The following is a 14730-nucleotide window of genomic DNA, read 5'->3' as shown; positions in this document are numbered from 1 at the left end:
AAAACTGGGAAACGGCACACTCTTTACACTGTAGGAAAGGTTAAAAGTTAGAGTGGGGAAAGAATAGGGATGTTTAAAATGTGATCACACAAGTTAGATCCAGATGTTTTGCTTTAATGAGTTATTGCTCCAGCTCTTACTGCTCCTTGACTGAAACTTAACTGCTGAAGGTGGTTTGAAAAACCCAATAGACTTTGTATTGAAGTGAAGGGGAAACATCAAAATGTCGTATGTAGCAGCTCTGTTATATGGAAAATAACCTCCAAGCAAGGGGTAGTAGCAAGTCAAGGCTGGCTATACCTTAAATCACTACAGCTTCTTCATGATTGCATGATTCTAACTTTGTTTTTTGACTGGTTTCTTGTGATTTGTGAAATAAAACCAGATTGGTTTCTTTGGGGTCAACTCTCATTATTAGTCACAGAAGCATTATTTGAAAACCTAGTAAGTCCAAAGTGTTAAGTATTTTAAATTTGTTACAAAGCTAGCTGTCCCATCCATTTGTCATGAATACCATAGATCAAAACTCATATACAGTTCTCTATTTAAAATTGTAAAGAAACAGTCACTTTTCTGTGTATTCATTACTCATTCAGATGAGTATATTTTATCTTTTTGAATCATTCATTATTTTTCTTACTTTCATTTTGGAAATTGTAAACTTTCTTCATGTTTAGTTTTATTCCTTATGTGATAACTGTTTACCTTTCTGAAACCAGTATTTAGTGATCTTATTTCAGTTTTTACATTATGTTTATTGAGGTTAAACTATCAAGAAACTCTGACAATGTTGCAGAATTTTTGGTATTACGGAATCCTGTCTTACACACTCTGCTAATGGAAGATATGTATGTAATACCAAGTTGTGAAACAGCCTTAAAAATCAAGAGTTAATGTTTTTTAAGAAAAAAATCTTCATTAGATGTTTCCAAAGCTTAGAGCTGGTTTTGTGTAGGTTTTTAGGCACTGTAATACAACAGTAAATATACCTAAACAGTATCATCATTTGGTTTGATGAACTGGAATAAATTTCTGCTGTTTTTCCTTACCCAGGGAAATTACCGCTTCATGAAACTTTTACTGGCTCGTAGAGGGAACTGGATGCAGAAGGACTTAGAAGATATGACACCATTACATTTAACTACGCGTCACAAAAGCCCAAAATGTTTAGCTTTGTTGCTAAAACATATGGCACCTGGAGAAGTGGATACCCAGGACAGGAACAAGGTAAAATTACTGCTTATTTAAAGCAACACTTGTAGCAGCTTTAGAAATTACATCAAACAGTTGTGTGTGAAAAAATATTTCATTCATAAATAATTCTTTCTGAGTCTTCAAAATGGTGGCTGAGGGATCAGTGGCAGAAGTTGGGGAGAGCATCTGTTGTTCGTTTCAGTGGCCAGTCTGGCCCAAACCACAACATGGTGTTATAATGATCACCTTTAGAAATATTAATATTTTCCTGGTGATAATAATGTCAAAGGTCATTGCACTGAGTTCATTGGCATTCTTGTTGAGGGTACATAGAATAATAGAGGATTCATAAACCACTGGTTTTAAGCTCGAAGTCTGTCTTTAACATTGTGATCCTTCTTAGAATCTGGATCGTATCTGCTTGTCTTGCTTTTCTTCCTTGGAAAAAACCCCTACATTTAGAATCATTAAATGAAAGTCACTAGGAAACTGTGCAAAAAGCCTTCTGCTGTTGCCAGATATCCTTCCTAATATCGGGTGATTGGTTCAGCCCTGCACTGGAGCCACTAAAATGACACAGCTGCCCACAGCTGCAACCTTTTATAAACATGCGGTGTGTTGGCTTTGGCAAGCAGGCAAATGCCCACCCAGCCACTCTCTCATTTCCCTTCCTCAAAGGGACAGATGGAGAAAATAGGCTGAAAAAAGCTCATGGGATAAAGACTGGAAGATTGCTCACCAGTTACTGTCATGGGCAAAACAGACTCAACTTAAAGGAAATTAATTTCATTTGTTGCCAATTTAAATAGATCTGGATAGTGAGAAACAGAGACAAAAATTAGAACATATCCTTCAAACCATACCTCACCCCTTTTTTACGTGGCTCAACTTCTTCACTTCCATTCCTTCAGTTCCATCCACAAGGATGTTTCAAGGCTAAAAATATCCACAGACTGTATCTGTCTGGTTGACTGTCCTTTTTTATGTATCTCTATAAGTAAAATTGGAGAATTTTTAAATGAAGGGGCATAGGACTTTCACACAGTCCTGACAGGCATCCTAGGTAAAGGATTTCTTGTGTTTCTGCATATGTTTTGAACAAAAGAGATTCATCCCTCTTATTGGCATGCTTGACGTGTGTTCTGTTTGGGAGCTGACCACATTGCCTTTAGTAGACAGATTTTTAGTAATTAGCGCGGACCTGCTAATCTGGGAGCAAATTTCATGTGCTCAAGCAATTTGTGTATCCTGAAGTCTGAAGGACACTTCTTTCAAAGAACCCAGAGATATGAATGTTCCCTAAGCCATTTTTTTTCTGCAAGGATATAGTAACAGAAAGTGAAACACTGTGAATGTAGATCGCAAAAGGAAGACCAAAAAAAAATAAATTATGTAACTACCATTGGTAAGGCAGGCATGGTATTAAATACAACTGGAACTGTTACTGATAATGGAGGCTTTTTAAACATTGAGCAAGGAATGTCTCTTTCCTACAATTTGTAAGTGATCTTGGAACTGGTGCAACAACTCTCCCCACCTGGCACTAATCTACCACTGATTCAAATGTGAGTACCCTGATCAAGTGTATTTGGATCAGCTGATGACCAACATATCAGCTTGGCAAAGCTGGTCTTAGTGGAAATCATCGTTCCATACCTCATGTAGTAGGTTTTCATTCTACCACAAGAGGACGTAGTAACAGAAGGGGACTGGACTTTCTAGTGATGGAACTGCTTAAACTCTGAAATCCTTATCTGATTTTATCATCTACGAAACAGGATAAGACAGCCCCAAGCCTGGTTTTCTACAAATACATCTTCTGTCCCCTCCGGACAATGGATTTGAATCAGCCTGTGTCCTAGCAATCAACTGTTTGCCTTCCAGGATATTCTAACATGTATCATGGAAACCCTGGCTATAATTACAGCAGTCATTCTAGAGAGGTCATGCTGACTTCCTGACCATGTTAATTAATTAACAAAGGTATATGGAAACTAGCCAAAACGTTCTAGGAACGTTGCCTGTTGTTCAGCAGATTTCCAAGGCAGTATTAAAGCATTGCCAGATTTCCCACAAAATGTAGAGCACTTTTATTCCAGTTTGTGTCATGAGTAGTCACAGTAGCAAAGATGGAATTCAGGTTGATGAAAAGCAGTCTTAGGGACAGAGTACAACAAGTTTGACCCTGATGGGCACATAGCTTACTTGTTTCCCTTACCGCAGGGATTTGAACTATGAGTATCAAGATTACCAAATATAATTCCTGAACATGAGAGAGAACAGCTATTTTTTACACCTACTTCCATGCAGGCAACTGACTGAAAAGCAGGTTGTAGGTGAGAGAAGGCAGTAAACCAAGGCTGCATGGGCCTCCTACTAATCAAAAAGTTTTGCTTTCTTTGCAACCGTCAGGTTCTAGGCATACTGGCCAGCTCCACCTAAGAAATAACATTTGTTAACTTATTACAAATTTCTACTGCTGGAAGTTTTTTTTTCAGTTTAAATCCTGACAGGCTGTGATGGTTTGAACCTGCTTTGTGGTGATAGGCTGTATGTCATTGTATGGGGTGTGAGTTATCAGACCTTTCCTTGCAGCACCTCCAGTTAATGTCTTAGAATGAGCCCTTTTTCAGTGAACTACCAAGTAGACAAAAAGGTTGTGCTGTCATATTATGTTACTATGGTACTAAATTAACAGCTTAAAGCAAAACCCACAAAAAGTAAGCTCCTTTTTGCCTTCTTCCTTTACAGAGATATTAAAGATATGGTAGTGATCTCATACATTCTGTCTCACTGTTCCAGAGTATCGTAGGCTTATACACAGATGTCCTGCAGCCGTTATTTCTCTCCATTTTCAAATCAAAGTGACATGTAATATTTTGCATGTGTGACAGGGGAAGAGAGGTGGGAAATAAAATTCATTCTGTATCTTCTAACCCTCTGCTACTTGGCATTTCAGATTGATATGTCTGATAAATAAAGTACTTGTTAATATACCAACGTTTTACTGTTAAAAAAAACTCCACACACTGGTTTTCTTATGTGATTATGAACCTCAGTAGTGCCCGTAAAAAGCCACTGGTAGTCAGGAATTGGAGCATGGATTGCCTTTTGCTGTTTTATTGGACTGCTATGTGTCGGTGAGCATTAGATCTTCAGTAGTATTCAGCCTCAGAATTCTGAGTAATCAAGGACAGTGCAAAAAATTGAAACCTTTGCTCAAGGTGGGTCCAAGTCCAGTGTCAGCATTCAGTGCCATCTTCCTCTAGTGGAGAGTAATTCTTCTATATGTTTCTCCATCAATTTAGGTTATTCAAAGAGATTTCAAGATTTAAGAGGGACTGAACTAATCACTGCAGTTGTTGTGTAGTGCAGCTCTGGTGCCGAGTCCTGCTTCAAATGAGCATTCTAACTTAGACATGATCGCTTAATACCAAGCTCATATATTTTTCTCCAGGTCTGAAATTGCTGCACCCAATGGCATTGCTCTGTTGGCAGGCTAAGTAGCATGGACAGTATTCTCCTGTCATAGTTCAAGAAATCCTCATACAAAGCAGTTAATCTTCTACCAGAAATACTTATGTTCCAAGCATAAGGACAACTTAGTGTGGGTCTCATGTAAGATGATGTAGCTTAGACCTCAGCAGCAAAGTGAGTATCTATTCTTACTTAGGTAGATGGGCCTCTTGTTCAGTTTTGTTTAAAACCTGTTTTCCAATGATTTGCAGTTGCCACCCTAGATACATGTGCTCCATTTTCTGCCAGTCCTCTTTGTTGAAGTGTAACAAAAGATTGCTCATCTATCCATTGCTTAAAGTTGGTTTTGCCTGTGGTCCCTCCTGTGTTCTCGTCACTGGTGGCACCATAAAGAGAATGCTGTTTACTTCTGGGTTCTCCAGTACAGTAAAGGCATAGGCGTACTGGAGTGAGACCCATAAGGATGGTTAACAGATTGGAGCATCTGACACCCAGGAGAGGCTGAGAGACCTGCGAATGTTCAGCCTAAAGAAGAGATTATTTAGGGATGATTTATGTGATTTATGTGTAGTACCTGATGGGAGGCAGTAAAAAAGATGGAGCCAGACTCTTCTGAATGGTCTCCAGCGAACAGACAAGAGGCAATGGGCACAAATTGAAATATAAAAAATTCTGTTGAAACCTGAGAAAATATTTTTCACTGTGAGGGAGGTCAAACACTGGAGCAAGTTGTCCAGAGAGGTTGTGGAGTCTCTATCTGTGGAGATAGCTAAAAATCTGACTGAACAGTGTTCTGATCAAACTGTTCTGGTTGACCCTGCTTTGACCAGAGGAGTTGGACTAGGTGATCTCTTTTATTCTGTGAAAATATACTTAAATCATATTTCAGGTTCTAACCAACTTTAAATTTCATCTTGTATTAGTTTTTCAACATCTTTGTAAAACTTGTGAATGTTGTATTCCAGCAAACTGCATTGCATTGGAGTGCCTACTACAATAACCCAGAGCATGTGAAACTTCTTATAAAGCATGATTCAAATATTGGAATCCCTGATATTGAAGGAAAAATCCCACTTCACTGGGCAGCCAACAACAAGGACCCTAGTGCAATTCACACAGTCAAATGTATTCTGGTAAGAAAGTCTATTATCTATATAAGCATTTCTGTATTTATTTCTTTACTCTGATAGAAATATTTTTTTATTCACTTGAAATTTTTCGTTTTAATTCACTGTTTGAGAATGAAATAATTTGCTTTTCCTAATATCCAGGATTTTGTAAGAAATGATCTTAAATTTTTGCTCTCTTGAAAGGGGTTTCTTGTGAGTTCAGTGGGTGAATATCTTTGCTCTAACTGATGGACTATATATGTTCTTAATTAGTTTGAGGTATGTAACTGTTCATTTGAGGGGTAAGGGAAGGAGGAAGGGGTTGCAAGTTCTCCTAGTTAAAATGGCAAGGTATATTACTCATCTCAGTTGCATTTTGCACACTGATGTCTTTGTTGTCTGTCTTCATTATTTGAAATTTTATTTCTAGTTAACTGTACTGAGGAGTCTATTTCAATTTGTTCTTTTGAGTCAGAATTCTGGGAAATATTTGATCAATTATCAGTCAGTCCTTGATCAGTTTATTGAGAGTCTTTCCAAATAATTTTGTGTATGGATTTAATAATTTTTCCTTGAGGCCATATTTTTTCTTTCTGCAGTATTTCAGTTTCATTTTCTATACTGACACTTATAATGAGTACAATGAAATCGTGCTCAGCTTGATTTTTTGCCTTATTTTTTATTCTGTGGAAATCTCTGAATTTCACTAAAATGGAAGGATCCAGAAGTCTGAATTTATTTTTTATTCTCCCATTACAATAATTTCTCTATATCTTTGTCTTTCAAAGGTCTCTCAGACCTTTCAGACATATACTGATTGTAAGCTAACTAGAATGACTTATATGTCTGTGTGCCTGATTATCTTGCGAGTTGAGAAATTATGTGTGGCTTATGAAAATTTGCTTTGCTTTTCTCCAGATCACATTGATAATCTTGCAGTTACTGATACTTTTTTTTTTCTTACTATAAGAATAGTTTTTGAGATGTTTCCAGTGTAAATTAATGTGATTTCTCTATTCTAATTATTCAAGATATTTGTAATTTGAACTCAGATGTGAAATAATTTTTCACAAACAAAATTTTGTCATAAAGTCTTAGTTTGTATATGCCATCTGTTTTTCTGCCACGCTAGAGAAATATATTGGCTGAAAAATAGATAAGGATTGCTGTATTCAAATATAGACTCTTTCAAATATTAGATACTCAGGGTAAATATTTCTGTAGGTTGTGGTGGGTTGGCCCCAGCCAACAGCCTAACACCTGCACACCTATTTGCTCACTCCCTTCTTGTGAGACTAGGAGGAAATAAAAAGAAGGCAAGAAGACTCCTGGATGAAGATAATGAGAAGAGTTCAGTATGGAAAGCAAAAGCTGCATGCGAAAAGGGAAGTTATTCACTACTTGCCATCAGAAGGCAGATGTTAGGCACTGCCAGGAAAGTGGAAAAAGAGCTGCAGCACACTTAATTGTGCTTGGGATACCTCAAAAATACCTGTCTCCTTACTGAAGATGTTCTCAAAGATTCTCTTTAGGTAATGCAGAATCAGGATCATGTCCAGCGTTTTTGGTTCTTTTTTGTTGTTTTTTTTTCTTCCACTCTAACAGCGAAGAGTGTATTCTTGATTCCATCTAGGTTTTTTCATTCCAAATAGTTATACCTGTTTGTGCTTATTGATGGGAGTAAGATAATAACAAGTTTAAACGAAAAAGTAATTTAGCTTACAGTATAGGCTGTAAAAGCTGTTGATACAGAAACATTGTTACTAGGTAATGACTCTGCCAACTGAATCTGTTCTTGAGTGTAAATACCTTTTTTTGTTGTTGGTAGTGTCTCTGAGTTTAATCCTTTAGTAAGATCTTGTCTTCTCTCCAAACTGAAGTGATTTTCATACTTGTCTTGATAGGTGCCTGCTGCTAGCAGAGCTCACAGTCTTTCCCTCCTTTCTTAGCTACTTTTCCCATATTACCCAGTTCCAGATCTATTGCCCAAGCATCACCTTTGATTCTCATTCCTCTCTCGGTCTTCACATCCAGGTTAACTTCATAGGTTTTTACATTCTTTCTGCATATTTCTAATGTACATACCCATACAGTTAAAATTTCTGTCATCTTATGTCACATAAGAATATTGTCTTGTAGCGATAGCAGTGCAAAAGGCCAACAACTCGGTGTCACTGTTGCCTCTCCGTTTTTTTTAATCACATTCAATACAAACCATTTGTCTTTGCTTTTGTGACAGAGTGCTGTAATCTGTAAGCTGTGTGCTGTTGCTCAGATTGCAGTCAGACATTGATATCTACCGCTAGACAATCTGAATTGGCAGCCTTGCTGCCTGCTGACTAAGTTATGAAGAACATCACTGCTGTTGTTTCTCTCATGTTACCTTTAACACTCTGGAAGAATTCCCCAGAAAATTATTTTTCTCTAGTGTCATATTCAGAATTCTCCAATGCTGCTTTCCAAAAACATGAAAAAAGTAAAGCTGCTGGTTTTATTGAGAACCTCAGTCTATGATACTGGAAAATACTATTCTTGTTTTTCCATGCTCTGCCATCTGGATGTGTCCATTTGTTGTCTCCTGTGTATAAATTCATAAAATTAAGGGGTAATCTTTCTGTTTGATGTTTGTATAGTATTTAGCCCATTGGGGTTATCAAATTAAATGATAATGAAAAAAGCTCAACTGAATGCTGAAGTAGGTTTGCAGTAGGTTTGTAGCAGTTATAGGTAATACTGGTTATATCTAATATTGAAATCTGTGAAATACAGCAAAAATGGAACTCATGACATATTTACAAAGTAAACGTGAAATAGAGAGAAACTCTAATCTGGAGATCCTCTCATGGTCAACTTCCTTTTCCACCTTTCCAGATTCAGCAGTGCTTGGTTACATGAAAAACGTTGGGAAGATTTAAGGAGAACAGAATAAGGTTCCATTAATATGATGGAAGCAACTGCTTAGTACTCTGTCTATTTTGTATTTCTTCTCTTTATTTATTCTTCATGGTAAGAGACATGACATTTACTTATACAACACTTCCCATTATTGCCTACAATTCCATTGTTCTAATTACTGCAGAAAAATGTGTAGCTTCTGTTTCTTCTGTGGATTGTGCTTAAAATATTAATATAGTATGGCAGTTTAATTATAGCTTGTTTCATGCCAAAACTACTTGAAACCCAAAGAAATTATACTCTTGTATGTGGGCAGAAAGAGGCCTAAAAAATTAAACTAATTTAAGTGGCAAAAAATTTCAAAACACGTGAGTACTTTTAAACTAGAATATAAGTAGTGGTTTTGTCATTGAAAGATTCTTTACCATTTTGCAAAAGTAACACTTTTGATTATGGGGATATGTTCTGGGGAACATCAGTGACTTTTAAATAATAATTTTAGGAATCATTTATTTAATATATTGCTGTGCTTTTAGAAGGGTTGGAAATTAGCTTTCCAGATTACATCAATAAATTATAGGTAAAGTGAAGAAGCATTTGTTTTCTTATTTGTCCATTTTGTACAAACAGGTTTTCTTCTGGTGGAGTAATTCAGTAATAACTTCTGTGCATATCATCATTCATTTTTAGTCATTCTTAAAAGTGATTCTTGCAAAGATCGCTTCTGAATTTTTGCAGTGGGCTCTGTACTCCCCCTGCTGAGCTCTTTGAATAGACAAAAAGTAAGCATATTATCATTAGCTTTCCCTTGAGAACTAATAAAGCTAACGAAGAACATAAAACTTCACTTTTCACTGTAATGGCTCAAATAAATGCTTTTGAATGCCTATTTTAAAATGTGCTTTTCATGCTTTGATTAATGTGGTTTGTGCGTGTAACAATGTTAACTTTGATTGTATTTTTAGTTGAGTCACATTTATCATTTTTTGTGTTTTTAATAGGTTATCTGTTATTGTACTAGTGACTAGATATAGTGATGAACTACAGTATGTTTAAAGTATGTTAATTTTTTTCTCTAGCAAAACATGGCTAACACTACTGATATATAAAATCCTGATGCAGTTTTTTAATATGTGAGACAGGCAACTTAATTAGGATTTATAAACAGTATGTGAAGTATGTAATGTTTAAATTTAGAAGACTTATATTAATCAAATATTAGGATGTTTAAGCCAACACTGTTAGAAAGTAAGTCAGTAAGAAACAAAGAATCAGGGCATTGCAGAGTTGAAGTTACTACAGCAGTATTAATTTAGCCAGATTGCTCTTAGGAAACATGGTTAAATATAATTCTAAATGTATTTATTTTTTTTATCTATTAAATAGAACATATAAAATGTACAACTTTGGTAAATTAATATTTGGATAGAATCCATAACTCTGAAAAACCTGACTTTCTGCTTCTTGAATTATCGTTCTTAATGTTAGATGTTGGTTTTTGATGTAATAGTTACTGCATTTCAAAGAATGCGAATGCAAGTGATTTATGGCCTATTTGTGTACCTAGTGAAGTCAGTAGGAAAAATTACAATTAGTGAGGAAAGGAACTTGCTTTAGCTGTTAATAAGCTGCACTGATCTCAATCTTACCCTCCTCTCTAATGAGTGTATTTTAATATATAGTGTGGCTCTGTATTTTCAGGAGGATTGCTTTTCTCAGTTATCATGGGTTAAAATCCGCTCTAATGTTGGAAGTTAAAAATCTAAGGACTGCATTCCTTTTTCCTCTTGCACAGGCTTCCCATGACTTCAGTGAATTGCTCTGAATCTCTTGGACATAAAAAAGCAGATGTAGTCCCTATAGTTTATTTGAACTCTTGTTTTGACATTCTGTTTCTGCTCTAGACGTTTAGTGTCCTGCATCCTGAGTTTCTCTTGTTTTATTATTTATCGTTTTCTTTAGTGGTACCCCTTTTTTCAGGAAAGTGAATTTTAAAGTTTATATTTCATGGGGCTTTATGATATTTGCCATTTGGAGATCTCTGCAGTGCTAAGATGACGTTCATTTGTACCCGTTCTCTTCTTTTGCCTAAGAAAGTCATGAAGACAAATCTATCTAGAAAACAGTTGATGAGAAAGGAAATTATCATAATACAAAACTGTATAGCTAGGAGCCTTATGTGAAAGTAGTTTAGCATGTTTTTTAAGAAAACGTGATGAGAAGTCAAGTTATATCTAGTAATGCCTATGTTATGTGATCAAATTATTAATAACAATGCTTTGAAAGATTATTTTTATATTTATTAGTAGATGCATTTATTAGATGTACTCTCTAACTTCTATCTTGTCAGCTAGATACCTTCACATCTCCTTTAGAAACATCCTGATAGTCATGTGGTTTTAAAATGCTAGAAAAGTATAAGAATGAAAGCCGTAAGATTAACTTGTGCAAAAAGGGGAGTGTCCAAGGAGAAAAATACAAGGATCTGTATGTCGTGTTCAACTTAGAAAATCAAGTAAGAAGATCAATTTACTTTCTCAAGAGCTGAGTTAGTCTTTTAAAGATCTGTGTAAGAGCCACTTTCCACAGCAGACTTGTAAAACTACAGGGTGTGTACTGAAAATTAGGTCTTCTACTTAAGTACTTTATAGAGTATACTTAAGTAACTATGAGAAAAATTTCCATAACAAATACTTGAAAATAGCCTATACTGTAACTAAAGTGTTTGGTTCTAGAGCTATATTCTACTGAACAAGGACAGTCTATCTTCTTATTATAAGACTCAAAAAAAAAATCTGTAAAGAGTATATAGTTTTTCTCTTCAACATTTTTTTAATTTAGTATTTATTGGTTTTTTTTAAAGGAAGCTGCACCTACAGAATCTCTGCTTAACTGGCAAGACTACGAAGGACGAACTCCCCTTCATTTTGCTGTTGCTGATGGGAACGTAGCAGTTGTTGATGTCCTGACCTCCTACGAAGGCTGCAATGTGACATCTTATGACAACTTATTTCGAACTCCCCTTCACTGGGCAGCATTACTTGGTAAAGTGGACAATGCTCAAGTCATTTAGTAATTAATTAACTGTGATGTTTAGTATTTGTCTCCATCTTTTATTTAATTCCAGCCTGGCATTATGTTAGCTTCAAACAATCTCTTCAAACAATAATAGTTTCTGCTAGACCAGGATTGTAAGTTTGCATGTAGACAGGTTTTTTTAGCTTTGGAATCTCCAGAGCTTTGTAAAATGCATTATTACTTCAGCAGGCTATGTATGCTCATGATTTAAGAACAATTAGAGCATATTGAGATGTTCTTGTATATGTAGCTTTGTTCATATGGTAAAAAAACCAACCCTACTACTCTAGAGCAGTGGTGTCTAGCGTGTATGCAAGACAATCCATTGGATGCATGAAGAAAACAGCAGAACTTCTGTTTGTATTTATTTTTTATCTGAAAAAATTAGAAAACTTTACTAATATTTAATATATTGGTTGATGCTAACGCCCTCATTTGTTCCATATGCAAGATGGATTTGTTAGGTGCCTGAGGGAAGTGAGTGCTCCACAACGTGGAGGGATTGACAGTGGCATCATCACTCATTTGTTCACTTTCAGCTTATTGTGAAGTATTGCAGTTTACATGTGCCCCCTTATGTGGATTTGTGGATTATATAGTCTATTACTGAACTACACCTCACAAAATAGGCAAGTGACTTAAAGGGGTTCCTTAAAAGGGAAGGACTTAAAAGAAACCACAAATAATCTGATAATTCCAGCACAAGTGAACAACAAGAATATGGCAGAGCTGACACTTCTACTCCTAGTACAAGCTCTTCATCAGATTCAATATTATAATCTAATCAGACCTGACAAGAAGTTTTATTCAGATGAAGGTTTTTTTCTGTTCCGATTGCTATCCTGAGACTCAGAGCTCTGTAAATCATAAATTTGCATGTATGAATTCAGCACAGTTTGGTTTTACGGGTTATAAAACTGGATCTTTGCAAAACGGGAAAAACCTGATTAAAAAATAAATAGTCTAAATATAGGGAAATGCAATTCATAAAATGACAGGCACAACAGTAATATGAGGGAGAAAATTGACCTCCTATTTTCCATTCTCCTATGTGCAGGAGGAAAAAATAAACGCCATGTACTGGGTAAAAAGAAAGAATCTTAAAATATTCTCTCCCTGCTTTTAACAGGCTTCATCCCCACAACCCTTTGGGACACTGCAGACAAAGAATGCCAATAAAAGAATCAGATTGTTCACTGGAGCAAGTTACTGCGACTCCAGTGACAATATACGTGTAGTTTGATTATGTTTATTTAAAAAAAAAAAAAAAAGGAAAAAAAAGAAAAAAGAGTGTCCTCAGATTTGCATTTGCATTCAAGTAGGGATATTGAATTTTCACAAAGAAGTTGTGAAACAATTTAAGTGTCATAGGATCAGCCTTCCAAAGAAATAGTCATTATCACTTGGTTCTGTCCAAGAAGCAAAATTTATCGTGCTTTGAAATTGATTGTATTTAAGAGAGAAGTTTTGTTTGTTGGAAAAATGGATTGTCTAATCAATGTGGAATAAAGGGGGAAGATGTGCCAAGACCTCCAGAGTCCGTTGTGAGCTTGATGAGGTCTCTAGGTGGCATATGCCCAAGGGGAACTGCTTGGTAAATCATGATTAATTTTTAGGGTTTTGTTTTTAAGTTAGATACTGTATGTTGTATATAATTCTCAAAGAGTCTAAATTGTTATTAAAAGGGTTGACATAGTGCATGGATACAGCGGTAAATATTCTGTTAAAGGTGATGGGCTGCATGTGACTGCATCTTAGGGCATTTTTGCTCCTGTTACCTTTTCTTTTGTGTAGATAAAAGTTGCATCCAAATTACATCTCAATAAAACTACTACAGAAATGACAGTTTGTGACCTCAAGAACCGAGTTTTAATGTTTACATTAATGCCAAATGAGATTCATTTTTGCACCAATTTATTTACTGTTGCACCCAAGATTATTTTTAACTCCCTCAAGCCTTCTTTCTCATAGATAATATAGGTGACCCTACTGTCCTGATTACAGAGTTCAGTTACTCTTGATCTAGTTGAGTGTCCTGAAAGGTCAGGCAATATTTTTTTCCAGGAGTACTCCTATGTTTTTTCTGCTAGGATTGCACTCAGAACCTACTTTTTTTGGTGCACCTCAATTCACTTCTTACGGTCTTGAGATGGGAAGACCACAGCAACATTATATCTCTTCTTTTTAGTGTTTTCTGGTAGGAAGGGACAGAATGTTGTGATGTTCTGAGTCCAGACTTGTCTTAGTGGCTGAAAGGAAAGGGGAGCCTTCCTGTACGCCCTAAAGCACCTGGAAAAAAAATAATCCCCACATCCTTTTTGACCCAAGTTTACCATTTTCTCTCTTTTCTAGTAAAGTCTCAAAGTGCCATTCCACAAAAGAAGGCTTGCCTAGTCCTCCATCTCTTAGGTTTTTAAAAGCTATAGTCCACAACTGTTACTCAGCTTCATTCTGTAATTGTCAGTGTTTTCATTTTTAAAAAAGTCTTCTGTTAGTAGAAAGGTTTACCAGCTCTTTTTCATTTATTCCAAAGTAGTTCAGGTCAACCGTTCAAAAGTAAGAAGGTGCAAAATTGGTTGTTTTCCCCACACATAAGATGCTGGGAGATTTCTTCTGTAAACTCAGAGTATTTTTTTGTGATTTATGCAGCATCTCAAGCTGAATTATAAGAAGCTTTTTCTGGAAATATTCAACTCATTCATTGTAATGTTAATATTGCAGTTGTCTGACCAGCTACTGCTGGTTTGTTTGTTTAGGGCAATGCTCTAGTGATTTCTTTTAAAAGAAATAGAAAGTCTTTCCACATATTCTTCCAATTCATAGGTCATTCTGATTCATGATGCCCCTCAAAAAAGAGGATACAGAATGTGGAACTGGAACACAATTGGAAAGGAGGTGCATGCCGGGCTTAATAGTTCAAATAGCAAGTCTTGTGTTTCCCTCCTACGTTTAGACTATAATGGCTACAACACAAACA

The 14730-nt window shown here is 36.0% G+C and overlaps 1 protein-coding gene across 2 annotated transcripts in view; it reads left to right on the top strand.

The window, feature by feature from the left end:
* The window catches only part of INVS (inversin), a 93729-nt gene that overhangs the window by 38615 nt on the left and 40384 nt on the right, over nucleotides 1-14730 (top strand). Inside the window, exons 4-6 of one of the 2 annotated variants that reach the window (XM_014938479.1) lie at nucleotides 1054-1227; nucleotides 5637-5804; nucleotides 11539-11719. In XM_014938479.1, coding sequence (XP_014793965.1) covers nucleotides 1054-1227; nucleotides 5637-5804; nucleotides 11539-11719 — 523 coding nt within the window. Of the gene's footprint in view, nucleotides 1-1053; nucleotides 1228-5636; nucleotides 5805-8657; nucleotides 8787-11538; nucleotides 11720-14730 lie in introns of those variants that run through there. The other variant, XM_014938480.1, reaches the window with a different exon arrangement.

This window comes from Calidris pugnax, unplaced genomic scaffold (assembly GCF_001431845.1).
Source record: "Calidris pugnax isolate Ruff unplaced genomic scaffold, ASM143184v1 scaffold13, whole genome shotgun sequence".
NCBI classification, from domain to species: Eukaryota; Metazoa; Chordata; class Aves; order Charadriiformes; family Scolopacidae; genus Calidris; species Calidris pugnax.
Note: the sequence above shows the minus strand (reverse complement) of the source record. Positions and strands in the feature narration are given on the sequence as shown.